This window comes from Leptidea sinapis, chromosome 39 (assembly GCF_905404315.1).
Source record: "Leptidea sinapis chromosome 39, ilLepSina1.1, whole genome shotgun sequence".
NCBI classification, from domain to species: Eukaryota; Metazoa; Arthropoda; class Insecta; order Lepidoptera; family Pieridae; genus Leptidea; species Leptidea sinapis.
The window spans coordinates 391520-418566 of NC_066303.1; the positions used below are offsets into that span (position 1 = coordinate 391520).

Consider the following 27047-nt stretch of genomic DNA (forward strand, 5'->3'; position numbering starts at 1 on the left):
TACATATTGTATGGTACAATTGACAAGAGGAACATCATTGTTAGTCGAGTAATATGAGCGTTAAACTTAATTTTAAAGTGATCACAATATTGTCGACGTTATATTACTCGTACTATACGTCATATAGCTACGATGTAAAATGAATATCACTAGAAATATTATCAAATTAATGTTTTTTTTTCTTACTTTTATATTGCACGTTTTGTTTAATATATTAATTAATTTATTGCTAACAGGACTAATGCGATGCTAATTGAATAAGTACCAGGGCACCGCTTTCCAACGAGGTGCATAGACAATGTGACCGAGTAGCATTTATATCTGTTGTGTCCAGAACGATCCTGTTACTATGCCTTAGTGAGTTTTATGTTTACTGCACAATGTGCCAAACCAAGAAAATATTTCACGTACACATTAGTTGTCCAAAAATGGAAAAGACATTCATACCTTTTTCTTCTGATTCATGACAAACATAATGTATTCTGTTTTGAACAAATTTTATGTATATTTGTTTATTTTTCCTGTACTTCTGCTCCTGTAGTATCACCTTATTAGAGTTGGCCAGACGGCCAGTTTAATAGAGATTATTGTTCTAGAACAATGGGACTAGTCCCAGCAGAGCAGCTGAGCTACCTAAGTATACGTAAAAGAGTATGTCTTTATCTCTCCTGTTTTGTTTATTAGATAAATCCTTTTGAGGCTTTAAAGATTGATGTCTTCCAACACGAGCTCACTCCTTGCATAAGTCAATCAAAAATGTTCAATTCAGGGGTCATTTGGAAGAGAAGGCCAAATTGCCCTCTAAAAAGCTCAGTATACTCAGTAAAGCGGGATAGTACTTAGCTTCAAACCACCACCTGCAACTATGTAAGGTGTAAATTGGCCTCACTTGGAGTACTACTCTCATTAGACCGCGTACAACGATGAGCAGCTCGACTTTATTAAAATTTTGACTATTTAAAGCTCGACAGTTTTATTTGTATAAATGATGTGGAATTCATTATTATTATATATGCTAGAAGTGTGCAAAATAAGCTAAAAATTAACAAAATTGTTTTCATTTGAAAGAGCAACTTCTCAAGTCAATTAACTAATAGATGGAGCTGCAACTTAAGAATTTATTAAAACTATCACAATTTATGATAGACAATCTATCGGTTGATTAGGTTAATGGTAGCGCCTATTGGGTGAAGGGCGCCGGTCTCTGGGAGTGCAGGCTCTAATGCTGAAGTTATATAAATTTTGGAATAATTAAAAATTCTGTATGTTCACTAGTCAATTACATCATTTAAAAATCAACAATTTATGCAACACATTTTCGAAAATATAAAAAAAAAACAAATCGCTTCAGTATATAACTTATATCAAAACCTTAAATATGATATACAAATGTGAAATAAACATGTTAATCTGCAACTTACAGCATACAATAATTTTCATAAGTCGGATAAAATTTCTTAAGCAGAAATAAAGTTTTTAAGTATTAAGTACCCCAATGAAACTTGTATTGTTTGTCAAATAACACAAGAACGAATCATTGTGTATCTCTTACGAACGGGAGTGTTAAGACAGATGAGAGAGTAAAATGTTCCTGGGATTCCGCCATTTTATTTGACTGATTCATTAAATTTTAATTTAATATTCTATTTATAATTAATTAACACCATTCGCACATTTTTAATTTTCACTCATCAAATAAAAGAATTGATAAGAAATTAAAGGTTGAATATTAACAAATATTCAATAACCACGTCAGATCGATATGGGCTCGAACCCTTTGCCTGTCCTAATAATGGGCGAAGAAACCAAAAGCAATGTCGCAAATGTCAGACTGATAACTTATTTATTACAAAAGTAGTAGTAAATAAACAAATTATCCACTTGGAGACTTAAAAGAATATTACTGAGAAATTTGAAATATTTTTTAAAAATGTAAAATTATAACGGTTGAAAAAATTGTTTCAATTGACGTTTTTACTGAGCGTTACTTCCGTCAGGAAAAATTTCTAAGTCACCCTAAAGAAGTTTTACTTCAAAAACAATTATTAACACAATTCAAGCCAATCTCTAACATTCACTTACTACTACTTACTCGCTGGTAACAATAAGTCACCTGTGAGTCGACTTGTTCAGCGCGGCTATGTCACTTCTAGTACCTTTTTATTTAGTTTTTTATGAAAATGTATTTAATAAGGCGTTAAGTTTCAAGTTAGAAATTCTCTCGTTCCAGAGTTCGTGGCGGCAACAAAATCTGAGGATACCTCGTGTCGAATGGGTTTTAGCAGGATTTTACATCAACAAGTAAACCAGTCGTCGTTTGGGAGCCGGAGATCTTTAATGGACTTGGTGCATTCTGCATGTAACAAAACTTAGTGGAATTAACACTAAGGCTTGCATCATATTAGCAGTTATAGTTAACGTTTAAGTCAAATTTAACGTTAAAAGTCACGTTGACGTTAACATAGACTGCGGAATGTTGTTGTGTTGCACCATCGTATTCGTTGCCATAGTTCAAGTTAAAGCTAAATGTGAAATATCAAGTCAATATTGAATATTTATTTGAAATTTTTGACAGATTGCTATTTAGCTATTTAACACAAACAATTGCTTTAACCGGCGAAGATTAGACGGTTACGGCTAACATCTAATGTTATGACGTCATCTAAAAATTGTCAAATGGTGCAAAACATTTTTTGCTTAACCGGTACATTAACAAGTTTGTTATAATATAAATAATTCAGATTATTACAAAAATCTAATAACGGGATGCGGAAGTATGAAGCGGGAAGGTGGGCACACGGACCTGCTTGCGGTGCGGTGATCTATCAGTCCATACTTCATATATTTCACCTTATTTTGTTACTTATTCAGTACTAGATTCGAGTAGTACTTACCATCCAACACATAAAACACCTTAAAAATAAACTTGGTATAAAGTTATACCTGAGATTAAATTCAAATTAAAATATTTTTATTCAAAATAGGATGTGACATCACCTATTGAAAGTAAAAAACTACCACCCATTCCAAAAAGGGCGCAACAAACTCAGCAGCCTTTTTTTTTTCATCTAAAAAATTTGTTTACAAAGTAATTTTGAACTATTAAACTTATTATTTAATAGCCTGAGGGCGGTCGTCTCCATTCCCAATCTGTGGTATCATTAAGAATGTCAATTATGAAGTAACCTTTATCACACAAACGTTTTTTAACAATTTTTTTGAATAACGTGATGCTTTTGTTAATAAACCAAGATACATATAATATATCAAGTTTATTTGTACCTATAGCCGTAAATATATAGAATGGTAACTAGTTCATTGTTGTAGTAGTTAATAGATAATCCTGTATATTATATAGATTATAGCGGGAATATTAATTAATACACGTATTGTATTTTTTTTAATCTTTTTAACTATTCGTATCCTATTTTATCATTTTAATATTATTTTCTTGTTAAATGCTGTTTGTATATAATGCTATGTGTTTGATTGTGTGTTGTATTATTTTTTTTAGTTGTTTTGAGTCGATTTTTTTTCCTTTGAAAATATAACTGATTTAGCTGCATATATCTGCTCAAAGAGTCATCGTCGAGACCCCGAAATAAATGTATAATTTATGTTTTTAAACTTTTATCAACGCGATTAACGATTTAACGTTTCTAATTATTATGACGGATACTCAAGATATATATTAACGTTTAATATCAAAACTGTAGTACAAATGCAACAAAAAGACCCGAAAGTATAGACGTCGTCAGAAGTGTGTGTCGTGAATTAGGGAATCAAAGACCAAACCGAACTAGGCGCCAAGTGGACAGATTGATGTACTATTAGTGTCAAGTGTCAATGTGTCAACAGTATCTCGCCGCCTCCGCAGTCCCGCCGCGACCACAATTAATGCAATTGGATCGAAACATCGGCATCAAATTAATTAAATATATATCGTGAGTACCCGTCATTACAATTATAATGTAAAGTTACTTCACATCAAACTCTGCGTTTGTTATTATTGATGTATTTTACTTAGATCTGTGACGTCATGTCTCTTGTTGCTATGTGTGAGTGATTATTGTGTGTTTTATCATCATGTATGTATTTATTTATTTATGCTCAACCGTCTCAGAACAGAACCGTGTGTCGCAATTAACTGCAACATACGCTTGTTCCGCATCATCAATTATTTATTTATTTATCATTAAAATTAACTCATATTTACATTTAAAGCACTCATTAAATTTATAGTTAGTTGAAGCGTTTTTGCTGTGTATAACATTCATTTTCTATTTATGCCTCAGAACTGAGAAGAACGGGCGCAAGTTACTCAGCAGGCTTATTTTTGAAGTAAAACTTCTTTAAGCGCGACTACGAGGTAACTCGATGTAAATGCAACGGATGCGGAAGTCCGTTACGGCAAGATGGCGTCACGTTTCTGCACCATCCAGTTTTTAGTTTCTTCGTCCATTATTATGATAGGCAAAGGGGTTGAGCCCATACAGCATATTCAATTACAATGTCATATTGATATAATATGGTACAACAATCTAACCTTCAATTTCTAATTTTCAATTATTTTATTTAATGATTGAAAATTTTAAAACGTGCAAGTGATATTAATGAATTATAAATAGAATATAAAATTAAAATAATAATCAGTTAAATGAAATGGTGGAATCCCAGGAACATTTTACTCTTTGACTTATGTTTAATAAATAAAATCTCACTTGTTAAGATAATATAATTATAAAGTTTTTTTTTATTCTAGGTATGAAATGCCAACTTTGCAGTTATGTCTTCAGCGTTTCCAAGAAAAAAATAGCAAATATTCTAATATCTGGTCCTAGCTCTTCGGAAGTTAGTTCTTCTTTTTATTTAGTTTTTTATGAAAATGTATTTAATAAGGCGTTAAGTTTCAAGTTAGAAATTCTCTCGTTCCAGAGTTCGTGGCGGCAACAAAATCTGAGGATACCTCGTGTCGAATGGGTTTTAGCAGGATTTTACATCAACAAGTAAACCAGTCGTCGTTTGGGAGCCGGAGATCTTTAATGGACTTGGTGCATTCTGCATGTAACAAAACTTAGTGGAATTAACACTAAGGCTTGCATCATATTAGCAGTTATAGTTAACGTTTAAGTCAAATTTAACGTTAAAAGTCACGTTGACGTTAACATAGACTGCGGAATGTTGTTGTGTTGCACCATCGTATTCGTTGCCATAGTTCAAGTTAAAGCTAAATGTGAAATATCAAGTCAATATTGAATATTTATTTGAAATTTTTGACAGATTGCTATTTAGCTATTTAACACAAACAATTGCTTTAACCGGCGAAGATTAGACGGTTACGGCTAACATCTAATGTTATGACGTCATCTAAAAATTGTCAAATGGTGCAAAACATTTTTTGCTTAACCGGTACATTAACAAGTTTGTTATAATATAAATAATTCAGATTATTACAAAAATCTAATAACGGGATGCGGAAGTATGAAGCGGGAAGGTGGGCACACGGACCTGCTTGCGGTGCGGTGATCTATCAGTCCATACTTCATATATTTCACCTTATTTTGTTACTTATTCAGTACTAGATTCGAGTAGTACTTACCATCCAACACATAAAACACCTTAAAAATAAACTTGGTATAAAGTTATACCTGAGATTAAATTCAAATTAAAATATTTTTATTCAAAATAGGATGTGACATCACCTATTGAAAGTAAAAAACTACCACCCATTCCAAAAAGGGCGCAACAAACTCAGCAGCCTTTTTTTTTTCATCTAAAAAATTTGTTTACAAAGTAATTTTGAACTATTAAACTTATTATTTAATAGCCTGAGGGCGGTCGTCTCCATTCCCAATCTGTGGTATCATTAAGAATGTCAATTATGAAGTAACCTTTATCACACAAACGTTTTTTAACAATTTTTTTGAATAACGTGATGCTTTTGTTAATAAACCAAGATACATATAATATATCAAGTTTATTTGTACCTATAGCCGTAAATATATAGAATGGTAACTAGTTCATTGTTGTAGTAGTTAATAGATAATCCTGTATATTATATAGATTATAGCGGGAATATTAATTAATACACGTATTGTATTTTTTTTAATCTTTTTAACTATTCGTATCCTATTTTATCATTTTAATATTATTTTCTTGTTAAATGCTGTTTGTATATAATGCTATGTGTTTGATTGTGTGTTGTATTATTTTTTTTAGTTGTTTTGAGTCGATTTTTTTTCCTTTGAAAATATAACTGATTTAGCTGCATATATCTGCTCAAAGAGTCATCGTCGAGACCCCGAAATAAATGTATAATTTATGTTTTTAAACTTTTATCAACGCGATTAACGATTTAACGTTTCTAATTATTATGACGGATACTCAAGATATATATTAACGTTTAATATCAAAACTGTAGTACAAATGCAACAAAAAGACCCGAAAGTATAGACGTCGTCAGAAGTGTGTGTCGTGAATTAGGGAATCAAAGACCAAACCGAACTAGGCGCCAAGTGGACAGATTGATGTACTATTAGTGTCAAGTGTCAATGTGTCAACAGTATCTCGCCGCCTCCGCAGTCCCGCCGCGACCACAATTAATGCAATTGGATCGAAACATCGGCATCAAATTAATTAAATATATATCGTGAGTACCCGTCATTACAATTATAATGTAAAGTTACTTCACATCAAACTCTGCGTTTGTTATTATTGATGTATTTTACTTAGATCTGTGACGTCATGTCTCTTGTTGCTATGTGTGAGTGATTATTGTGTGTTTTATCATCATGTATGTATTTATTTATTTATGCTCAACCGTCTCAGAACAGAACCGTGTGTCGCAATTAACTGCAACATACGCTTGTTCCGCATCATCAATTATTTATTTATTTATCATTAAAATTAACTCATATTTACATTTAAAGCACTCATTAAATTTATAGTTAGTTGAAGCGTTTTTGCTGTGTATAACATTCATTTTCTATTTATGCCTCAGAACTGAGAAGAACGGGCGCAAGTTACTCAGCAGGCTTATTTTTGAAGTAAAACTTCTTTAAGCGCGACTACGAGGTAACTCGATGTAAATGCAACGGATGCGGAAGTCCGTTACGGCAAGATGGCGTCACGTTTCTGCACCATCCAGTTTTTAGTTTCTTCGTCCATTATTATGATAGGCAAAGGGGTTGAGCCCATACAGCATATTCAATTACAATGTCATATTGATATAATATGGTACAACAATCTAACCTTCAATTTCTAATTTTCAATTATTTTATTTAATGATTGAAAATTTTAAAACGTGCAAGTGATATTAATGAATTATAAATAGAATATAAAATTAAAATAATAATCAGTTAAATGAAATGGTGGAATCCCAGGAACATTTTACTCTTTGACTTATGTTTAATAAATAAAATCTCACTTGTTAAGATAATATAATTATAAAGTTTTTTTTTATTCTAGGTATGAAATGCCAACTTTGCAGTTATGTCTTCAGCGTTTCCAAGAAAAAAATAGCAAATATTCTAATATCTGGTCCTAGCTCTTCGGAAGTTAGTTCTTCTTCTTTTAAGAGTAGGTACTTAGTTGGTAACACGGCTTTAATTAATGTATTTAATTATAATGTTTTTATGTATCTGTTAATTATTATTAAGTTTAACTCCAATCGCGTGAAAATATTATACGTAAACACTTTTTTAAGCCAAATTTCGTTACAATAAAATCGTAAAAAATATTATTAAATAGCCTGCGTTTTCACTTTATAATAATGAAAAAGACTTTCACCTATGAAGAGGTTCTTGTAAAATGAATATTTAAAAAAAAATGAAATAATTAAGTAAAAGTAAACATAATATTATAAATAATAACTTAAAATAATTATTTTTCAATTTAACTACTTCCTAATAATATGAGCAATAAAAGTCGTTATTTGGCTTTTTATTTTATTTTATTATGTTATAAATAGCCTGAGGGCGGTAGCTCCATTCCCAATCTACCCCAGATTGGGAATGAATCACAAATGTAATGTAATATTTTGTAAATGCTTACTGTTTTATGATGTACAATAAAAATATATCTATGTATAAATATGTTAATACAATCCGCAGTTAGATAGGGGCAGGACATACATTTCTTTCTCAGTCAGGGTTCTGTTGGTAATCTAAAAACGTAGTATCCTGTATCTTATCTATATAATTTACTATAATGACTAAATATTCGTGCTAAATTGTCTTCGAATCGCACCGTAATTGCATTAAATTGATCGTAATGTCCAATTTAACGTCAACATTGACACTTTGATTGCCCTCCTCGGTTGGTAACAAAGGTAACACACCAATTGGTCTATTACGTATTATTTATCGTCTACTTAATGTATATATAGTCTCGAAGACGAAGAGCGATCTCAAATGTTTAATTGAATGCTAATACCAAATTTGTGCTGCATACGATACGCAAAATATACAGAAATCGACGACAATCAGCCTTACTAAAATTATAAATGCAAATCTGTTTTTAATTTACTTATTTGTTTAGTAAGCTTTCACGCCTTTATAGCTCAATCGACTAATATAAAGTTTTGGAGACAATTTGTCAGGGATCCTGAAATGGATATAGAGAAAAATAGAGACGAGGAGGTTCATTTGAACTACGGAACTAAAACTCGTTAATATTTATTAACAGTTTGCCAGTTTTTTTTATTCAAACTTTTGACTCGTACAACCACTTCGTGGAATCATCTGTGGGCTTCTGCATTCCCGAACTAAGCTACTGTATGGTCTAGCATACTTGCACCTCAGTCTGTGAAACGATACAATGGGAAAAAGGTATATTACAACATATTTGCCAGTAAAATTTCACATGGCAAAGGCACAAATTCCTTATTAATTATTATCTACTTTATTCTATTCTTATTAAAATTATTGTATTATTTTTATTTATATTATAATATATATTCTATTGTTATAGCCCTACCCACTACCTTTCACATTTTCAAGGGGTAGGTCCATAATTTTAGCAAGAATATTTGGAGTATATAAATTCAGCTGTTTTCTATTATGATATTTACGATCTCTTAACTGTCCTACATAGCCCAAACTATTTTTAGTAATTTAAAACTAATGATGTATTTACAGATCACCAGATCACACGGTGTGTGAAACAAGAGTATGTTTTAAAATGCCCCTGGGAGATATAAATGGCTTTTTTATGCATTTTTAAAAAACTTACGCTTGCGTCATATCTGAAATCCATAATATTTTGAATGGGAACTTTGTTGCTCAGTGAACCCTTAAAATTACATGATCGAGTAAGTTTTTATTCTAATTACCATTAATCCAATTTATCTAAGTACCTAATGCTTCCGTTCCGCCAGCCCCTATAGACCGGCAGATTAATAAATCCTCCTTACGCCCTTCATAATTCACTTCCCATTGTGAGTCGTACGAGAAATGAAAAAGAAAACATGGAAGAAAACAGTAATTATTTTTCAGTATCACAAAGTAGCAATTTGAATACATTTGACTTCTCATGAATCATGTTTACATGAGCTGTGTACCGTGGCTAATTATTAAGATTTCTATATGTGTACCCTATAGTACCAGCTACATACGAATTATAAACTTGTTCTTACTGTGTACTGTTATAACGTAGACATCATCTAATACACCTTCTTAGAACGATGAAGATCTTCTGCAGCATTTTTCAGCCCTTTTATAATTAATTTTATGCTTGCCTTTTACTTGTACACTATAACATGGCACGTTCTCGAGTACATGCCAAAATTCCCTCTCGTGTCCCTTGGTATAATTACCATTCGCCCAATAAACTCCTCATGCAAATGCATAGCGAAATTCTAACGTGCTTGAGACAATGCAATCTGATTTTTTTTGAATGGAATAGGAGGACAAACGATCGTCACCTGTTGTTAAGTGATCACCTAGCCCACAATCTCTTGCAACACTCAATCGTCACAATAATCCTTCATCAGCTATGTCAAGGTGCGGCATTGCTCTTATGATATTATTTTTATATTATTAAAGTATCTACCCACTGCCTGTCAATACATACTGTTATTATACTAAGTTGTTTCATAGTAATCTGTATTAACATAGATAAAGAGACAAAAGTAGCTATACATTTTTTTAGATAAAGGTGACTTTTCATGAGGCGCGGTCACCCAAAATCCACTCAACGTATCGGTATGGGAATATGACCATTTGATGCGAAATTTTTCTGAATCTGTCAGCGGACTGCATCTCAAATACTGCAATAGTAAGACTACTGTACTTTCGACAAAGAAGGCGAAATACAAATAGCCCCCACAAACTGAAAAACAAATGTTCGATTTAAAAAAAGTATATACCTAGTAGGTACTTATTAATCACACAGAACCCATCAGGTAAGAGCTCAACTCGTACTTTACCGATTTTTCTGTAAGGAAAGTACGACAAGTTAATTAGAGAAGTATTGATTCGAAATTACTTAGCACTAGCCTTCTTTTTTAAGTCAATATCAAATATTGAAGTGATAAGATTCAAAAGTAACTACAAAGTATAACGCGTATTAAGAAAATGTGCCTTTCAGAAAGAAACATTACGTACCTATAATTAATATAAATTAACGTTACGCAACTTACCTACTTGAAATATTACTTTGGGGTTTTCTTTAAAATGGAACAAATAGAAGTGAACGTAAGAAATAAAACGATTTTATAAGAGAGGATATTACCCAAGTACGTTCACACAATTTAATTATATCACATAAAATAATAAAAGGTCAGCGCGATACTAACTTCTAAACAAATTAACCGTGTGAATATCGAGACGTTACAACATTAAAAGTAACGACCATTTAATTATTGGCTGTACCGTCTTGCGCGGCTATTCTAGCTGTCAAAAAGAATTGGCGCGAAATCTTTTTGACGTATCACTTGCTAGTAATGGCTGCATATTAATAGCGAAACGAAAAATAAATTTGGAATATTTTTTACAACATCTTTTCAATATGGCTGACATAGATACGGCGAGATTAGTATACTTTTGTTATTTTCATAGTATTATGTCCTATGGTATATTGTTATGGGGCAGTGCGGCTGATATTAATACTATCTTTGTGCTGCAGAAGATTGCTATTCGCGCGATTTATAACCTAGGTCCTAAAGAATCATTAAGAGAAAAATTTAAAGAAATAAACATTTTGACTGTTGCTTCTTAATACATTTTTGATAATGTTTTGTATGTTCATAAGCACATTGAGGAATTTTCTAGAAACTGTGACATTCATAATGTTAACACGAGGAACAAACATAAACTTGTTATGTTGTTATGTTGTTGGGTCGAGTTAGTAACTCTTTTGTTGGGTGATATATATGCTTCTACAATATGATCCCAGAAAATGTACAAAACAAATGTGTTACGAAATTTAAAAGAATTGTTAAAAAACGTTTGTGTGGGAAAGGTTATTATAGCATAAACGATTTTCTTAATGACACCACGGACTGGGATTAAAGCGAACACCCTCAGGCTCTTTAATTATAAATGTTTATTGTACGATATTACATTGTAATCCATATTTTATATAAAAAAAAGCCCGCTGAGTTTCTTGCGCCCATTCTTCTCAGGTCTGAGGCAGTGTCTTTTGAAGGGGTGGTAGATTTTGACGTTCAATAAGTGATTATAAATCCTATTTTGAATAAAAATATTTGAATATGAATATTGTAAATTATTACATATGGGAATAATAATAAAGTGGACGGTTTGACAGACGTTTGACGTGATAGGTTTGTGAGGTGGTGTTGGTGAGGACGTGAGGTTGAACGATGTGTTGAGTAGTAATTATGAATTTAATGGTCTGGCTTAGTAAAGAAAATAAACAAAATAAACAGCACGATAACAAAACATACTTTTTGTGAGTATTCTTAGTTTGAATTGCTGTTCTCGATATACATATAAACATTGAATAATAACGCTCTAACCGATAGTTTCATTCATAGTTCCTGTCAATATAGAAGTAAATTTACACTCGCCAACACGCACACAGAGCCAAATAATGTTGTAAGTGAATAAACATTTCCCTAAATCAGTAAATTGTAAGAAATACTAGATTATATGTAATAAAGACAGAAGAAATAAAATATAAATTAAGAATTGAATAAAAACATCACGTATTTAATTATTCTTGCATTTTTGAAGTGTAAGTAAAGAAGTTCTTTAGAATCGTTGTTTTTTGAAACTCGACGAAATGAAAAAGCGAGACGATAAACTCACTTTCTAAGCGTTATTATTCTATGCATATAAAAACCTATTATTATTAATATATATATATATATATATATATATATATATATATATATTAATATATATATAAGAAAAGAATACTGGGAGAGTTCCTTTGTCCGCTTAGTCTCCCTCAGAGCGCCATTTGTTTCTGAAGCGGTGGTAGTGTTAGAAATAACATCAAAAAGAATTCTAAAGGAATCAATTTTGAGAAAATATATGCCTTTTCATAAATATAATTTGCATGGCCTGCAAGGAGTCTGGCCTGAACTCCGGTTGATTTCTATGTGTGGGGTTACATGAAATCCCTAGTTTTCGACGTCTTTTCTGTGTCATCCGCGGAAGAAGTCAAAACATGAATTATAAATGCAGGATTAGCGATGCGGAATAATCACTTCGACCAACAACTTTAATTAGGATAAATTACAAAATGTCTGAAATGTTACATATTATTACTGTTTAATTGTTATTACTACTAAACTGTTACTGGTTCCAAATTTTATTTTACATGTTTTGTTTGTTTTGTTCTATTTACATTGTGTATTGGTTTTTAGTAATTATATGGAAATTTTAATCAACGATCTTAAGTACGATCTTTAGTTCGAATACGAATTTCCGGCCTGCTTCCTTTGTGATCATTTTTTTTATTTCTTTGAAATAAGTTCCTAGTTGTTATACATATTAGCTTCCTAGCTCTCCTATATATAGGAGAGCTTGGAAAACGGTTAAGTTTTTTAATTAATCGGCAAGCCCAGTTTAATAACATTTCTTTTTTTCAGGCATTTTAGTAAAAAATATCTGAAAAAAATATTAAAATAACGTTTATTGTCTCGCATTTTTAAATTTTGACAGATAATTGTTGTTATAACATTGATAAATAATGTTTGTTTTTATAAATCAGATTTATATAATTCGATTTAAAGTAATACATTTCTTTACATAATTTATTTTTGGAGTTGCAATTTTGACTTTTTAAAAAAAACATAAAATCCTGATAACTCAATAATAGTACCCGTTTGCATAATTATCGTCAATAATCACCCCTATCACCTCCTATCAGGAATACGTCAAATTACCAATAACCCTGTATTGATGGTTCAGTATAATTATTATTAATTATCAAAATTGTAACTCGATAGGTTAAAATTTAAAATAACAGATTTTGATATAGTTTTGACAGTGCTATCATACTAACGGATTGTTATTGTAATTAGTTTAAGTTATATTTTAGTAATAAGAAATCTACCATATTATGTAGGTAATCGTAGTGTTTTGAGCGTATAACCGTGTAACCTAAAAAAAGTTATGATCTTATATTCTACGAAATATTTTTTATGTTTTGTTGCAAACTGTATTCTATTGTCAAACGATGATTCCTTTACAATGAATTTTATAATAATTCCAAATATCACAACAAACTGCAGCTTAAGGACTACAGTAATGTGTAGGAATAATTTATGACACTTTCTATGCTCTAAAGTTATTACCGTACTAAATTAGAAATGTGAATATGTTCTTGCTAGGCTATAAAACTAATGTATCGTCATCTTGATTACAATCAATTTATGTTAAATGTATTTAGTAGGTACAAAGCTCGCTTATTTTCAATCAAACCTTTGAGTAAGCATTCAAGAGGTCAAGTCGTTGCGCAGAGTACTAGGATTTATTTTGTCATAATCCTTAGATCATTTATACGTCTAGATACAGATACAGCGGTCACATCGCTGTGAAAACATCGAAAAACCAGGGGTTGACAGTTAACCTCTATTTTGAGCAATGCACGCATACTTACACAAAGTGACATACAAATCGCGAGTGTAAGACGAAGCTTGTCTCGCACACTAAAGTAGGTACTAAACCTGGCCTGTTTTCATCGGTAGTCTAACAGCAAGAGGCTCTATAAAGAAGCATAAATTAAATCAATATTTTCTATAGTTACATTTATAGCCGTCAAAAATGATGATCTGATTATCTGTGTCATCTGAGTCTTCAATTTTAAAAATATGTTATTGAGAACTTCTCCATTTCATCTTTTTGTGAGCCGAATATCATTTAAAATGCATACAAAATTTTCAAATTTAAAAATTGAGAATAATTCATAAAACGACATTATTTTTAGAGGGTAACCTATTAACTTCTGTTATATCTAAGAGTCAGAATCATTTAATATTAGACGTTCGTAAATAGTGATAAAAAATTATAATTGATAATTTATTGATATAAATAATTAACTGAGTGATTTTCTAACAAGCCTAAGTAATAAAAATTATTATGAGTGATACTTGTTTCGAATTCGCAAACATGTTTTAGGATCATTTGTTTAATTTATTCAAAACACAATTGTCTTAAAATAACTAGTATAGTGTCTCATTGAAGTCTAATATAAATCATACTTCGTTATTTAATTACAAATTGTACAAATGTTAACACAATTTACGTTTATATCAAAGTAATATACGAATAACATTAGAAACTCTTACTTTGCTAACCGTACTAACGAAAGTCATCCTGCCTTACATTAACTTGTCATTACCACTTATAATATACTCCGTGATTGTGAGTGACGTTTGGCTATTACAATGTATCGTGTTATATAATCAAGGTTGGTATGTTAACAAATGCTAATATTTAAATCAGCTTGTAACACCATTTTTGAATTATTCTTTATTATTAGACTAACTAGAACTATAATTAATATATTTTTATGAAAGTATTTTTTGAATAATATACGATGAGAAACTGATTGTTATTGAAAATCTAATTTTGGGAAAATATTAAAATTTAAATCCTTACCTTTTTGCAATTTTTAAGACTTCAATTTGAATTTGAATTTTAAAGTAACAAAACACTTTGTGTTTATATATTTTTAAAAGATATTTTTAATAAGTCTCAATGGTTTTACCTTAGATAATAATTTAAACATCTAGATATAATCATGTCATGCACACTACAGTAATAAACCTGACCTGTAGTCGTAGACGTAGTCGGATCAGCCTTACTTAAATTACGAAAAAATGTGCGTGCACTTAAATAGTTTTCACTTAAATAATATCGTCTTTTTGTCAAGTTCTTCATAACAAATATAACGTTAAGAATGTTTTACAGTTTGAAGCGGACACAGGTTCATTAATGTCTCGCTAACGACCATCTTACAAATGTCATAGACATTTGAGTCACGATATAACTTAAATAGCAACATGGGGCGTTGTGTATCACGAAACACTAAACATTTAATTGTAAAATGTTTTCAGATTCCTTTAAATGACCTCCATTATGTTATAGATATTCTTCTCTCTCGCACGCATTGTTTGTCTTTACGCCAGTATATTGTAAGTCGTGAGCTATACATGATGATATATATAACTATATATCATCATTGTACGTATTAGGTACATATGAAATTGGAGTTTTGTATGGTCGACACATAAAGCCGATTTTTTATATTTAATATATTATTTAATTAATCAAACCACCATTACCATCTATGCACTTTTGCCATTTTTAGGTACTTCAATGATACCTTTACTAAAAATATCATTCATACGGGAATCAATTAAATGTTTGAAGGCGGTTTGGACTGCCCCATCGGAATTAAATTTTTGCCTTTGCAAGAAATTATCCAAATTTCGAATAAAATGGTAATCTGTTGGAGCAAGGTCCGGGGAGTACGGTAGATGTCTTATACATTCCAATTGAAGAATCTCTAATTTGGAAGCCGTCTGTTGTGCAGTGTGTGTGTGTGTGGTCTAGCGTTGTCCTGAAGCAGCAGCGGCCTTGAGCGATTGACCAGCCTTGGTTGTTTAGCAGCTAACTTGTCTATCATGGTTCGCAGTTGTTGACAATAGACATCTGTCGTAATCGTCTGGCCAGGTTTAAGACTGCTGTAGTGAACAACACCGGCACTAGTCTACCAAATGCTCACAAGTAACTTTCTTTTCAGTCAATTTTCCCTTGAGGCAGGATTTGGTTCGCCAGGGTTCAGCCATTGCGATGGGTGCTTTCGATAATCGTATATGATCCACTTTTCATCACTTGTAATGATTTGATTTAAAATTCCTTCATTATTGTGCCGCTTGAGTAATGTTACGTTTGTCAGTTTGCTTCACTCAATTCATGAGGTTCAAGCTTTTTTACCTTCCCAATTCATTTAATTAATCAATTGAAGTGGATTAATACAGTTTTAACACTAACACCGCAGCCTGCAGCTAACTCGGACGTGGCTTGTGATGGATCCACTTCCATAATAGCCTTCAATTCTTCATTATCAACTTTGTTCTCCGGTCGTTCACGGGGCTTGTTCTTCAGGTCGAAATTTCCAGAACGAGAACGTTGGAACCAAAAACGCACTGTGTTTTCTTTTGCGATACCGCAGCTATACACATCATTAACTCGAGCCGTCTCTGCAGCACTGTTGCCACGGTGGATCTCGTACTCGTAAATAACACGATATTTCAAGTTTTCCATTTTGTAAACTGAGTGACGCAAAGATGAAAAACAAAAGAGGAAAAAGCAAATGAATTACGGTTTTCGAAACGCAAATGCATGAGTAAATCTTTATATATATAATTCTTGTGTGCGTGTGTATGTCACTGAACTCCTCCTAGACGGCTGGACCGATTCTAATGAAACTTTCTGTGTGTATTCAAAAGGATTCGAGAATGGTTTAGATTCACAATTGAACTACCTCCTAAACGGCTGGACCGATTTTGATGATTTTTTTGTGTGTTGCAGTGAATTTGAGATTGGCGTGTGTCTTCAGGTGGATTTGATAATGGTTTTGATTCACAATTAAACTACCTCCTAAACGGCTGGACCGATTTTGATGATTTTTTTGTGTGTTCCAGTTAATTTGAGATTGGTTAAGATTCTCAATTCCGTCGATATAATATAATTATCCTGCTCATGTGTATTTAAGTGGACTCCTCCCAACAGATGGACCGATTTTTCAAATTTAAGACGTGTGTCCGAAATTTCCGACAGGACAACGTCTGTTGGGTCCACAGCTACTAGCTGTATAAAATTTTAATAGGAATTCTTAACCAAAGAGGATATATTTGAGATCAAAGTGGCCAGTCCGGCAAAATACCAATTCCACATGTCCTAATACTTTTAGGTCACCGATGTAATTTAAAAGTACTAAGACTTGAATTGTTATAATCAAGTTTTAATAAATTACACGTTCACTAATATTAACTTCGATTACCTCTAATGCACGGCTCCACGAAAACATAAATTATAAAATGTTGCAATGAAATAAATTGTATAGTGAATCTGAGCCTGGTAATTTTATACAAGCTATGATGCAAATTTTAATACTTAGGTACATCGCACATACAAAATTATTATTTGGGAGGAGTTAGTGAACTTTTTTACTGTGCCGAATAATGATAATCTAAGTTCATTTATACGTCTAGATCAAAAACTTATTATACCTAGCTAGCGAAATCGACGAACCCTGTATGATAGAGTGAGAGAACTATCCTTACACAAAAACCTAGTTTTGAGAAAGAGACCGAGTAGATGGACGGTGAAAAAATTTTTAAACAATTTAGTGTCCATTAGTCTCCCGTCAAATTGGAACTTATTTTAATTTTAGTATTTAAATCGTAATTGTTCTGTGTTTTAACGTATATTAATTAAGAAATATAATGGTGTCGCGTTCTGTGTTACATTGTGTTGTTATCTACTACAACAATCCAAATAAATAAACGTTTCACAGTTAAATACTGATTCTTCTATATTGCTTTCATTGTGTTTATTTTTGTAGAACATAATATTCACTAAAATATTATGTATTATATTTTATTTACACAGCAAACAATTCTATTTTCTAAATATTATTTTAAAAAAATATGTGTTAGAAAATAAAATATTGTATACGTGAATATGACGCCGTTTATCAATATGTGTCAAAGCGATTGACCAAAATACTACACACTTCACTACATTTTAAATTTAGTCTCACCGTAATGAGGAGTGTGTTTGTCTATTCCTTTTTTATACCAAGTTTATGGTCTAGATAGACATTCAGTTGTTGTGCTTTATGTATATATTATATAGATATAACTAGCTTTTGCCATTTGCTTGTACAAGTCGAAAGTGGTTATAATAGGATTTTTAATTGTTTGTCTGCGATATTAATTTTATTATAACATATAAATTATTATGATCAAATGTTTGAATACTCATATAATATAACAACTTTGTGTATGGGTTTAAAGGTTAAATAAACATGAAAATAAAATAAAATATTGTTCATTAGCAGCCTCTTATTGATATTACAAATAAAAAGTTTGTTTTCTTTTAAAAGAAACACATAAATCGTTTCTCATAGAAATACAAGAGGTTTCATTTCAAAATAGTATATTTTCTAGAGGGGGAAGTGACATGCTTGCCATTTTGCACGCGGCTTAAAATACGATTTTGCATGCGTCAATAATAATATGTCTACAAATTCAGAGGGCCGAAAAGTGTCACTTTTCTCCGGGAAAACAAAACAAGGTAAAAATCGAACTTTCCATTACAGGTGTGGCAACATTATAATTATATCAAACGTGTTCCATTAACAAGTTATCTCAAATTAAAATAAGAATAATGTTAACGATATGTTTTATATCGATTGTGTTGTCCATGACTACTGCTAACAGCTCGACCTGGTACCAGGTACAGACTACACCCTGAACCATAGTATTGGAATTGGGGTCTAAATTTGAGTTGGTTATACTGAGTAAATGTTCATTGGGTGACAAGACTTTATACTATGTACATTTTATTGTGTATTTGTTATAGTAGTTTTGTGTCACTAATAAATACGTATTTACTTATAAAGATCGCGAGTCAGTTCTTATTATGGTCTTCATGGTCGCAAAAGTCTTAATGCCCCAACGCAGCCGACACAAAAATCTATTCACGTATTAATAATCCAACTGACTATCTTAAACTCCAAACTGACCTAAAAAATTTGAGCAATTGCTATAAGGCTAATAAAATAAAAATAAATGTAAGCAAATGCAAGTTTATTACTTTCACCAGAAAGAAAAGCGCCATCAACTTCAATTATAATATAGATAGCACGACCATTCAGCAAACTAACCTAATCCACGACCTAGGAATTTAATGGATACTTAAATGACCCTCAATGAACACGTATCAAAAATAGTCACCAGGTCAAAAATTTGGGATTCAGTCTGAGCGTCAGTAAACCTTTTTCCTACATAAAATGTATTAAAATAATATATTATGCTTACGTAAGAAGTATTTTCGAATATTGCAGCAATATATGGAACCCACGATACATAACACATGTGCGAGAAATAGAAAACATACAAGCAAAATTTTTAAAACATCTCAACTATCGCGCACAACACAATTGCGTGGACTACCCCGAATCTTGCAGGTTTCATAACATGGTATGATTTGAAGAAAGGCGCAAGGTTCTCGATCTCTCTTTCTTTCATAACATAGTTCATGTTTCCAATTATTATGAAAATTCAGTAATCTGTCGCACCCTATGCAACTATAGTAAACAATTCAACAGTACTGAACTTTTTAATAACAGTAAAGACTTCTTTATAAGGAGTGTTAGTAAAAATCTAAAGGAAGGTTAAATTAAAACTTCTTTATAAGGAGTGTTAGTAAAAATCTAAAGGAAGGTTAAATTAAAACTAATTCACACACACACAACAAACACACACGCACAAATATCACGTCTTGTTATAAATATGGTAAATCCATTATTAAAAGAAAGTTCTACAAAAAGTATTATTATAAATTAACTTAAGTTCTGTTGCTTTTGTGATGTAATAAGTAAATAAAATAAATAAACAAACAAACCTGTTTTGTTGAAGTCATTGTGCGGGAAATCTGAAATAAAAATATGTTCATATTAGTTTAATAAATATACAATAATATGGATTATAAATCTACGGAATCTATTTGATTTGAGAATACATATAAAAAAGGCATGTATGTACATGCTCTGTTAGATTGTTGGTGGTTTCACTAAAAAACCTTTTTACTTACTTAAAGAACTAAATCATTATTTTTCACACCACACAAAACAAGACTTAAAAGGTTATTTCACAACCGTCGGTTGATATGTCAGGATCGTGCGAACTAAAGGAGGCCCTGTACGTCATCAGTGATAACATCTAACTATAAGGGTCCCACCAGACAGACTCCTGCCACGCGATTGTTACTAGCTAGTACTTTACTGGAGCAAAGAATAAATTGGTGACTCAATATACCACAACTATGAAACACATTCTATAATAATCTAAGAAACATTAAATCAATTTCGTCTGTACAATAATTTTTTGCAGCATCTATTAATTAACCTTACTAAAACAACTTACAATATAATTTTTTAACTTATATTATAGATGGACAACAGAGATCCTACTCGCCCGAAAAAAATATAACAAAATGGGTCCTTACATTTATTGTGTGAAAAAGTTTTCACCACTCCACTGAATTACTAGCCTGTCCGATCAAGACTTATATCAATATAACTCGATATAGATTGAAACATAATGTGATCGTTCAACGTTCAACCACGTGAACATATTAAGAATAATAGTGAGTATCTTAAGCTCCTATATTATAACTAACAGATTTATTTGTTATGCCTTATTAATTATACTAACGTTTTATTAATTTGAACAAAAATTTTTGAAAAATCTTTAAGAATATTTAAAACGCATGTTATCTCTTAATTGTAAGGAAAGATAACATAATAAAAATAATTTTCAATGATGTCAAAAATGAACAGGATAGTTTTAGTAAATTCTAACATAATCTGTCCATCTAAGTATTTTATTTCCTCTAGGGAACATAATAATAACTTAGGCTATTAAGTTATTTTACTTTAACTTAAACGACTAGATAGATTAAACTAAGAATGTGACCATTAACACATTTCTTATTATCTCTAAGTCACTTTGTTCATGTGTTTTATAATATCACTATTGTATATTGTTCTACAGTTATTCACGAGCACTACACTAACTCAATTGGTTTTGTTTGTTTTAAAAAAATAATTGTTTAATCTTACTATATCAGTGTAGACAAACAGCTAGATTGCCTCGACATTCACGTGATGATGAAGTCATGTTGATGGGTTTCAGCGTATCTTGGATTACTTTGTCATCGTTGACAAAGTTCACACGAGTTCGTACTCGATTTAAGGTCTCGATGATGATCGCTGTTTCGAATATACAAAGGTGACTTTACGATTTCCCATAAAACTTTATTCTATAAGTAAAAAAATAAAAATAAAAACTCGACGAGAGACGAATTTAGCTCCCATCGGGGTATTCGAAGGGGCATCGGAGGTCCCATTGATATGAAACAGTGGCTTCGGAAAGCTTGATTGCGAAATATTACACGATAGTTTTGAAATAGTACATCCGAGTATCTAAAACAAACTCATAATGCTATTAAAACGCAAAAAGCAGTATTACTAAAATTACTCGTTCAAAATATGCATGTCTGAATGTCGTTTTATTATTTGTCTGTTTTATGATCTGTCTAAAAATAATATAGACGGAGCGTCATATCAGCATAAAGTCATGTGAGTAACTTTTTATTTCTGCACTTGAATATTTTTGTATTGTATTTATATTATTATTATATTTTATACATTAAATGGGAGCTGAATTCGTCATTCATCGAGTTGTTATTTTTATTTATTTAATGGCTAGTTATTTTAATTTAGAATTTACTAAAAGGATCCTTTTTTTGAAACCACTGAAAAGAAATTACACCCGAGTGTATTGGATATCTTCCGATAAAATGGAAGATGAAGGTAGTTCTTACTTAAAATAGTAACACACATCTGGACACACACGCCAACATAAGGCTCTAAAATGATCATTGTAAGCGGTATGTTATTCGATAATAAGAGCTATTAGAAATAGCTACACTAAATTGCCGATCTGAATTTATTCGCTCCATCCACTATTTATAAGTCTTTAAGCTTTATACCACGGCTGCTGAGTGGATTTAAATGAGTTTCGTCAAACAATTGGCTACTGTGAGTAAATTGCTTTGCGAAATATGAGAATGGCCATTGTTTTGGACTTGTTTGACTCGAAAAATATCATTATTAATTCTTTGTTTACACTGCAGTATTGTTTAGTGTTATTTTATTAGACACTCTCAATACATCGCCAATGATTTCTCATGATATAATCTGATTTTGTATAAATTTGTACAAGAGCCAAAATAAGATTGAAATAAATTTTCTCGATACAAAAAACTCTATATGACACAGTAGGAATGGATACCAACGATAGTACTAAGGCTGAGATTTATAGAACAAACTTAAACTTTGCTCAGACTTTACTTACGTAAAACTTGGCTGAGAGTGATAAAACGCAAACTTAGCTGTCACATTGGCCTATCTCAGCTTAAGGTCAGTATAATTTCACATGTCAATTGACTACAAAAATGTTATCAAATATTACGTTAAGCTTAAGCTCAGCTAAGTTTTACGTAAGTAATGTCTGAGTAGAGAATAAATACGCTTTATAGATCTAAGCCTAAGAATATTGCAACGCTATGAGCCTCGCTCAAATATGGAGGTGATTAAAGGAAGCTTTCGTAACAACGACAAGTGAATGAGTGCCACAAACAAATGTGAAAAAACAAAATTTAAATTAAAGGATTTAAAAGATACCACACAAAATCAAAATATTATTTATAGAAGTATTTAAAAAGTACAAAGAATATCCGACTCCCACCATCCGCCGATGGTAAGGGATATGCTTTGTCTAACATAATGCAGTGTCGTTCAGAATGCTTGATACTCTCCATACAACATGGTTGGTCATTTTATGGAATCCTCTCCATCTTGTGGGGGGCCTACCAACACTGCGTCTTCTGTTACGTGGTCGCCATTCGAGAACTTTTCTGTCCCACCGGCCATCGGTCCGTCGAACTATGTGCCCTGCCCACTGTCATTTCAGTTTTGCAATTATTTGGGCTATGTCCCTGACTATTGGTTTACCTACATATCTTCTCATTTCTGATTAGATCACGCAGGGAAACTCCGAGCATAGCCCTCTCCATTGCTCTCTGAGCGTGAGCTTTCTCATCAGGCCCATAGTTAGCGTCCACGTCTGCGTACCGCAAGAAACTTGTACTTACTAAGAAATAAATATTATTCAATTATTATAAGATAGCTTCATTACTTTCTTAGGTTAATAAAGAGTTTCCTTTTAAATCAGAACTAAGTTAAAATAACCTTTTCAAATAAGGAAACTGAAAAATTTCTTCTTATCTCATACTAAATGTATTGTGTTTAATATCAAAATTTTGGATACTTCTCGTTTGATTTAAAAAAATAGTAACGTACTTTCGATATCAATTTAAAGTTTTTTGATATCTGTAATAGTTACGGAATAATAGCTGGTCGCACTTAACAATTACATCCTGTATGTTTATGTACAGCGGGCTTACCATGAACTCTTATTGCGATTCAATTGACAACCAAAAATCAACTGCTTTGCTTTTTCGTACCACGACGTGATTAGAGCTATCTAATTTAGGTTGTCGTCAAATCAACTGATTAAATCGCAATGATGTCAATTGAATGTAAAATGATATCAACTGAATCGCAAACTGATTTAGTTCGTTCATTCATTCGTACCACGAGGTGTTACTTCAACCTAAACTGGATAGCTTATTTGTCAAAGTGACCGCTTCGAAAAAAGTTGCTACTTCCTTAGAGGAAAGTGAATCGTGTTGTTAATAACTTTTAAAAAATAGTGAAAACATAGAAAAGAAAAATTTTATTGATTTAAGTTGAGATGAGAATACTTTATTGGACGTCTTTGTAAAACAAAATACTTAAAACACATACCAAAAATGAAAATACTCAAGACGAGGCAGTAAGGGCCCGGGCTATAGCCTGTTGGCAAGAACGAATTAAAAAAAATGTACTCTGTGGTCTTGTCAAATCAAACATCAATGGAGGTGCGTTCATAACACGTTATTTTTACGAAAACACATAAGCAAACATTTAATTTGTAATTCAAAGAACTGTATTTATTTAAATTACTATTATTTAAAAAGTATAAAAAAGGGCTTAATGGTTTATAATTTGATGCAATTGCGCAATTTTAAAATGTATTTTTAGTATTTTCTACGCAAAAACACCGCTAAAATCATATCATTTTAGGTTTCGAAACGCAATTTTATTTCGTTCATTCTTCATAAGCGATCCAAACGCCATTCAGTAAAAGGCACTTCATGGTACGAATTTTAGTGATTCAGTTTGGGTACCTAAACTGAACTGCATCGGATTCGCATCGCTTATTAAAAGTTGATGGTAGGCCCTCAGATGTATTGACAAATTGAAGCCGCTAACTTAACGGTAAATGGCCAACTGATCAAATACCAACAGTATCATTAGTTTTCTCTCGCATTAATATTACTGCACAGTATTTACTTCTATGATTAACGTGTATTTTATTTAAATAGCTGATATTCCGATTGGATTATCAGATTTTTGTTTATATATGTATAGAGTTTACTTTTGAATAATTCACGAGTTTATTATTGGGCAACGCTGCATCTATCAAAAATATACGAGCTAAGGACTCGTTAAAGGGTCAAGCGATATTCGTTTGTCGTAAGCAAAAATGACCTCATGTCTAATAAATTACTGTTTAGAAATAGATATAGAAATGTATTTATTTAGCATAGGAAGTGACCCTAACATTACATATTGCATCAACACTTGCCAAACGTCATGCAGCTACATCAGTTTGTAAAGGGACTTTGACATGCGGAGAAGAACTGAGAAGAAACTCCTAGCCATCTTTTAAATCATATAACAAATTAGACTGCTTAATACAATATTAGATAATGTGAAGTGATCTTCCCAAAGCAGACAAACTGAACCAGACATACAAAACTTATGCGTTGTTTTAAACAGACTAACGTTCAGGACGGACCAGGGTTCAAGTCTTGCGCCAAGCCTCAAGAAATACAAGCTGTATTTCTAGTCGATTACGGCAGTCCAGTGCAAGTTCGCCAACAATACACGGATTCCTTACGATGTTTTCGCGTCCAATAAAGTTTGAAAAAGTTTGAAAAAGGAAAATAAATCTTATTTTTTTCATCACTCATTCATCATTTATGATTTTCTCCAATTTTCACTGATAAGTCATTTGAAACAGCATACTGTTATTTTTAGTAAGATTTATGCATATCATTTTATCATATTATTTACCACTTCATCGCTCGAGATGATCGTACGGTCTTAATTGTAGAATTGTAGATATAATATATAAAATATTTACTAACACATTTTTTACAAAATGAAACATATGTAACTTATATTTTTTGTACCTACCTTATTTATATATATTTAGTTACGTATATTTAGGTTGCCTCATTGTAATTTCCATAAGACATGGCTTAGATACATTGAAGACCGTAGTCCTGTATGGGTGTGAGAAGTGGAAGGTCACCGAGTACATCATACATCAACTTCGGGTTTACGTTAACCGGTGCCTTCGCGATATCGTCATCGATCATCTTTGGCAACGCTGTCATAAAGTCCGAATCGACCAACAGATTAAACGCCGCAAATGGAGCTGGGTAGATCACACACTCCGGAGGGATTCCAAACATATACCGAGGCAAGCCCTAGACTGGAACCCTGAAGGTAAACGCAAACGTGACCGTCCAAAGCAAACCTGGCGGCGGACTGTCATTGACGAAGCGAAAGACAACGGAAAGACCTGGAGTGAAATCAAGTGAGATGCTCAGGACCGATCGCGATGGAGATGGACTGTGGATGTCATCTGCCCAGCTAGGGTATACAGGAACTTAAATGAAAATGATTAAAGCTTCATCATCAGATTAGAGACATTAAAGCATTGTTTCTTTCAAAACTAATTCCTTTAATACTTTACTTGGAAAATGGCGCAAGAAACTTTCTAAATGTTCATTTAATGCGTACTTTAAAAAAATACATATTATGAAGTATTGAACCACAGAGTAGGGATTCAATTGTACTGTGTCATTGGTAACGGTATACAATAATAATAATCATAACAGCTCCATGCTGCCCGATCGCTTGTTCTGTTGAGTCGCAATATTGACACCAGAGCATTTTAATAAAACATAAACATTTATGTAACCCATGAACTCCGGCTAGGACATTATAATAAAAGGTAATAACTTACCTTTAAAGTTTCTTTGTGTCTTATGAAGCTTACGATAATTAATTATAAGCAATGCCTTTCTTCTTGTGATGGAACAATAAAAATTATTGTTAAGAGGATTCGGCAAAATTAAAATACAGTTCATATTATATAGGTGAGGCAATCGAGTGCAGTGATATGGTGAATTTAGTAGTTTTTATTTGTTTAAAAATTATAAAATATGCTTTGTTCAAATAATTAAATTCCCTTTATAAAGACGTAAATTTTATTCCAAAATAATGATCCACTATAGAGCCAGCTCGATTTAAGAAATTCAAATAGACATTCAGATTTTTTTTAACCATGATAAAATACGGGAAATTTAGAAATCCTGCTTCAGTGGTATAAACTTTCATATGACTATTATGACAGTTCTGATAAAATATTATGTAAATCATCATAGAACAAATGGTGTAGGTACTATAATCATCAAAACCCTATAAATATAAATCGTAAACGAAGTCGCTGAAATATTTTAAAAGTTGCTACCCGTGTAATAATAATTGTATTATGTTCCGGTGGACAAGGTCTTCATTATCAGATCAACTTCACG

The 27047-nt window shown here is 31.9% G+C and overlaps 1 protein-coding gene across 2 annotated transcripts in view; it reads right to left on the minus strand.

Annotated features, from left to right (window-relative positions):
• Positions 1-27047, minus strand: part of LOC126976094 (uncharacterized histidine-rich protein DDB_G0274557-like) — a 61166-nt gene that overhangs the window by 32791 nt on the left and 1328 nt on the right. For both annotated transcript variants that reach the window (XM_050824288.1, XM_050824287.1), the window contains exon 2: positions 20112-20141. In XM_050824288.1, coding sequence (XP_050680245.1) covers positions 20112-20129 — 18 coding nt within the window. In that variant the 5' untranslated portion in view covers positions 20130-20141. The remainder of the gene's footprint in view (positions 1-20111; positions 20142-27047) is intronic.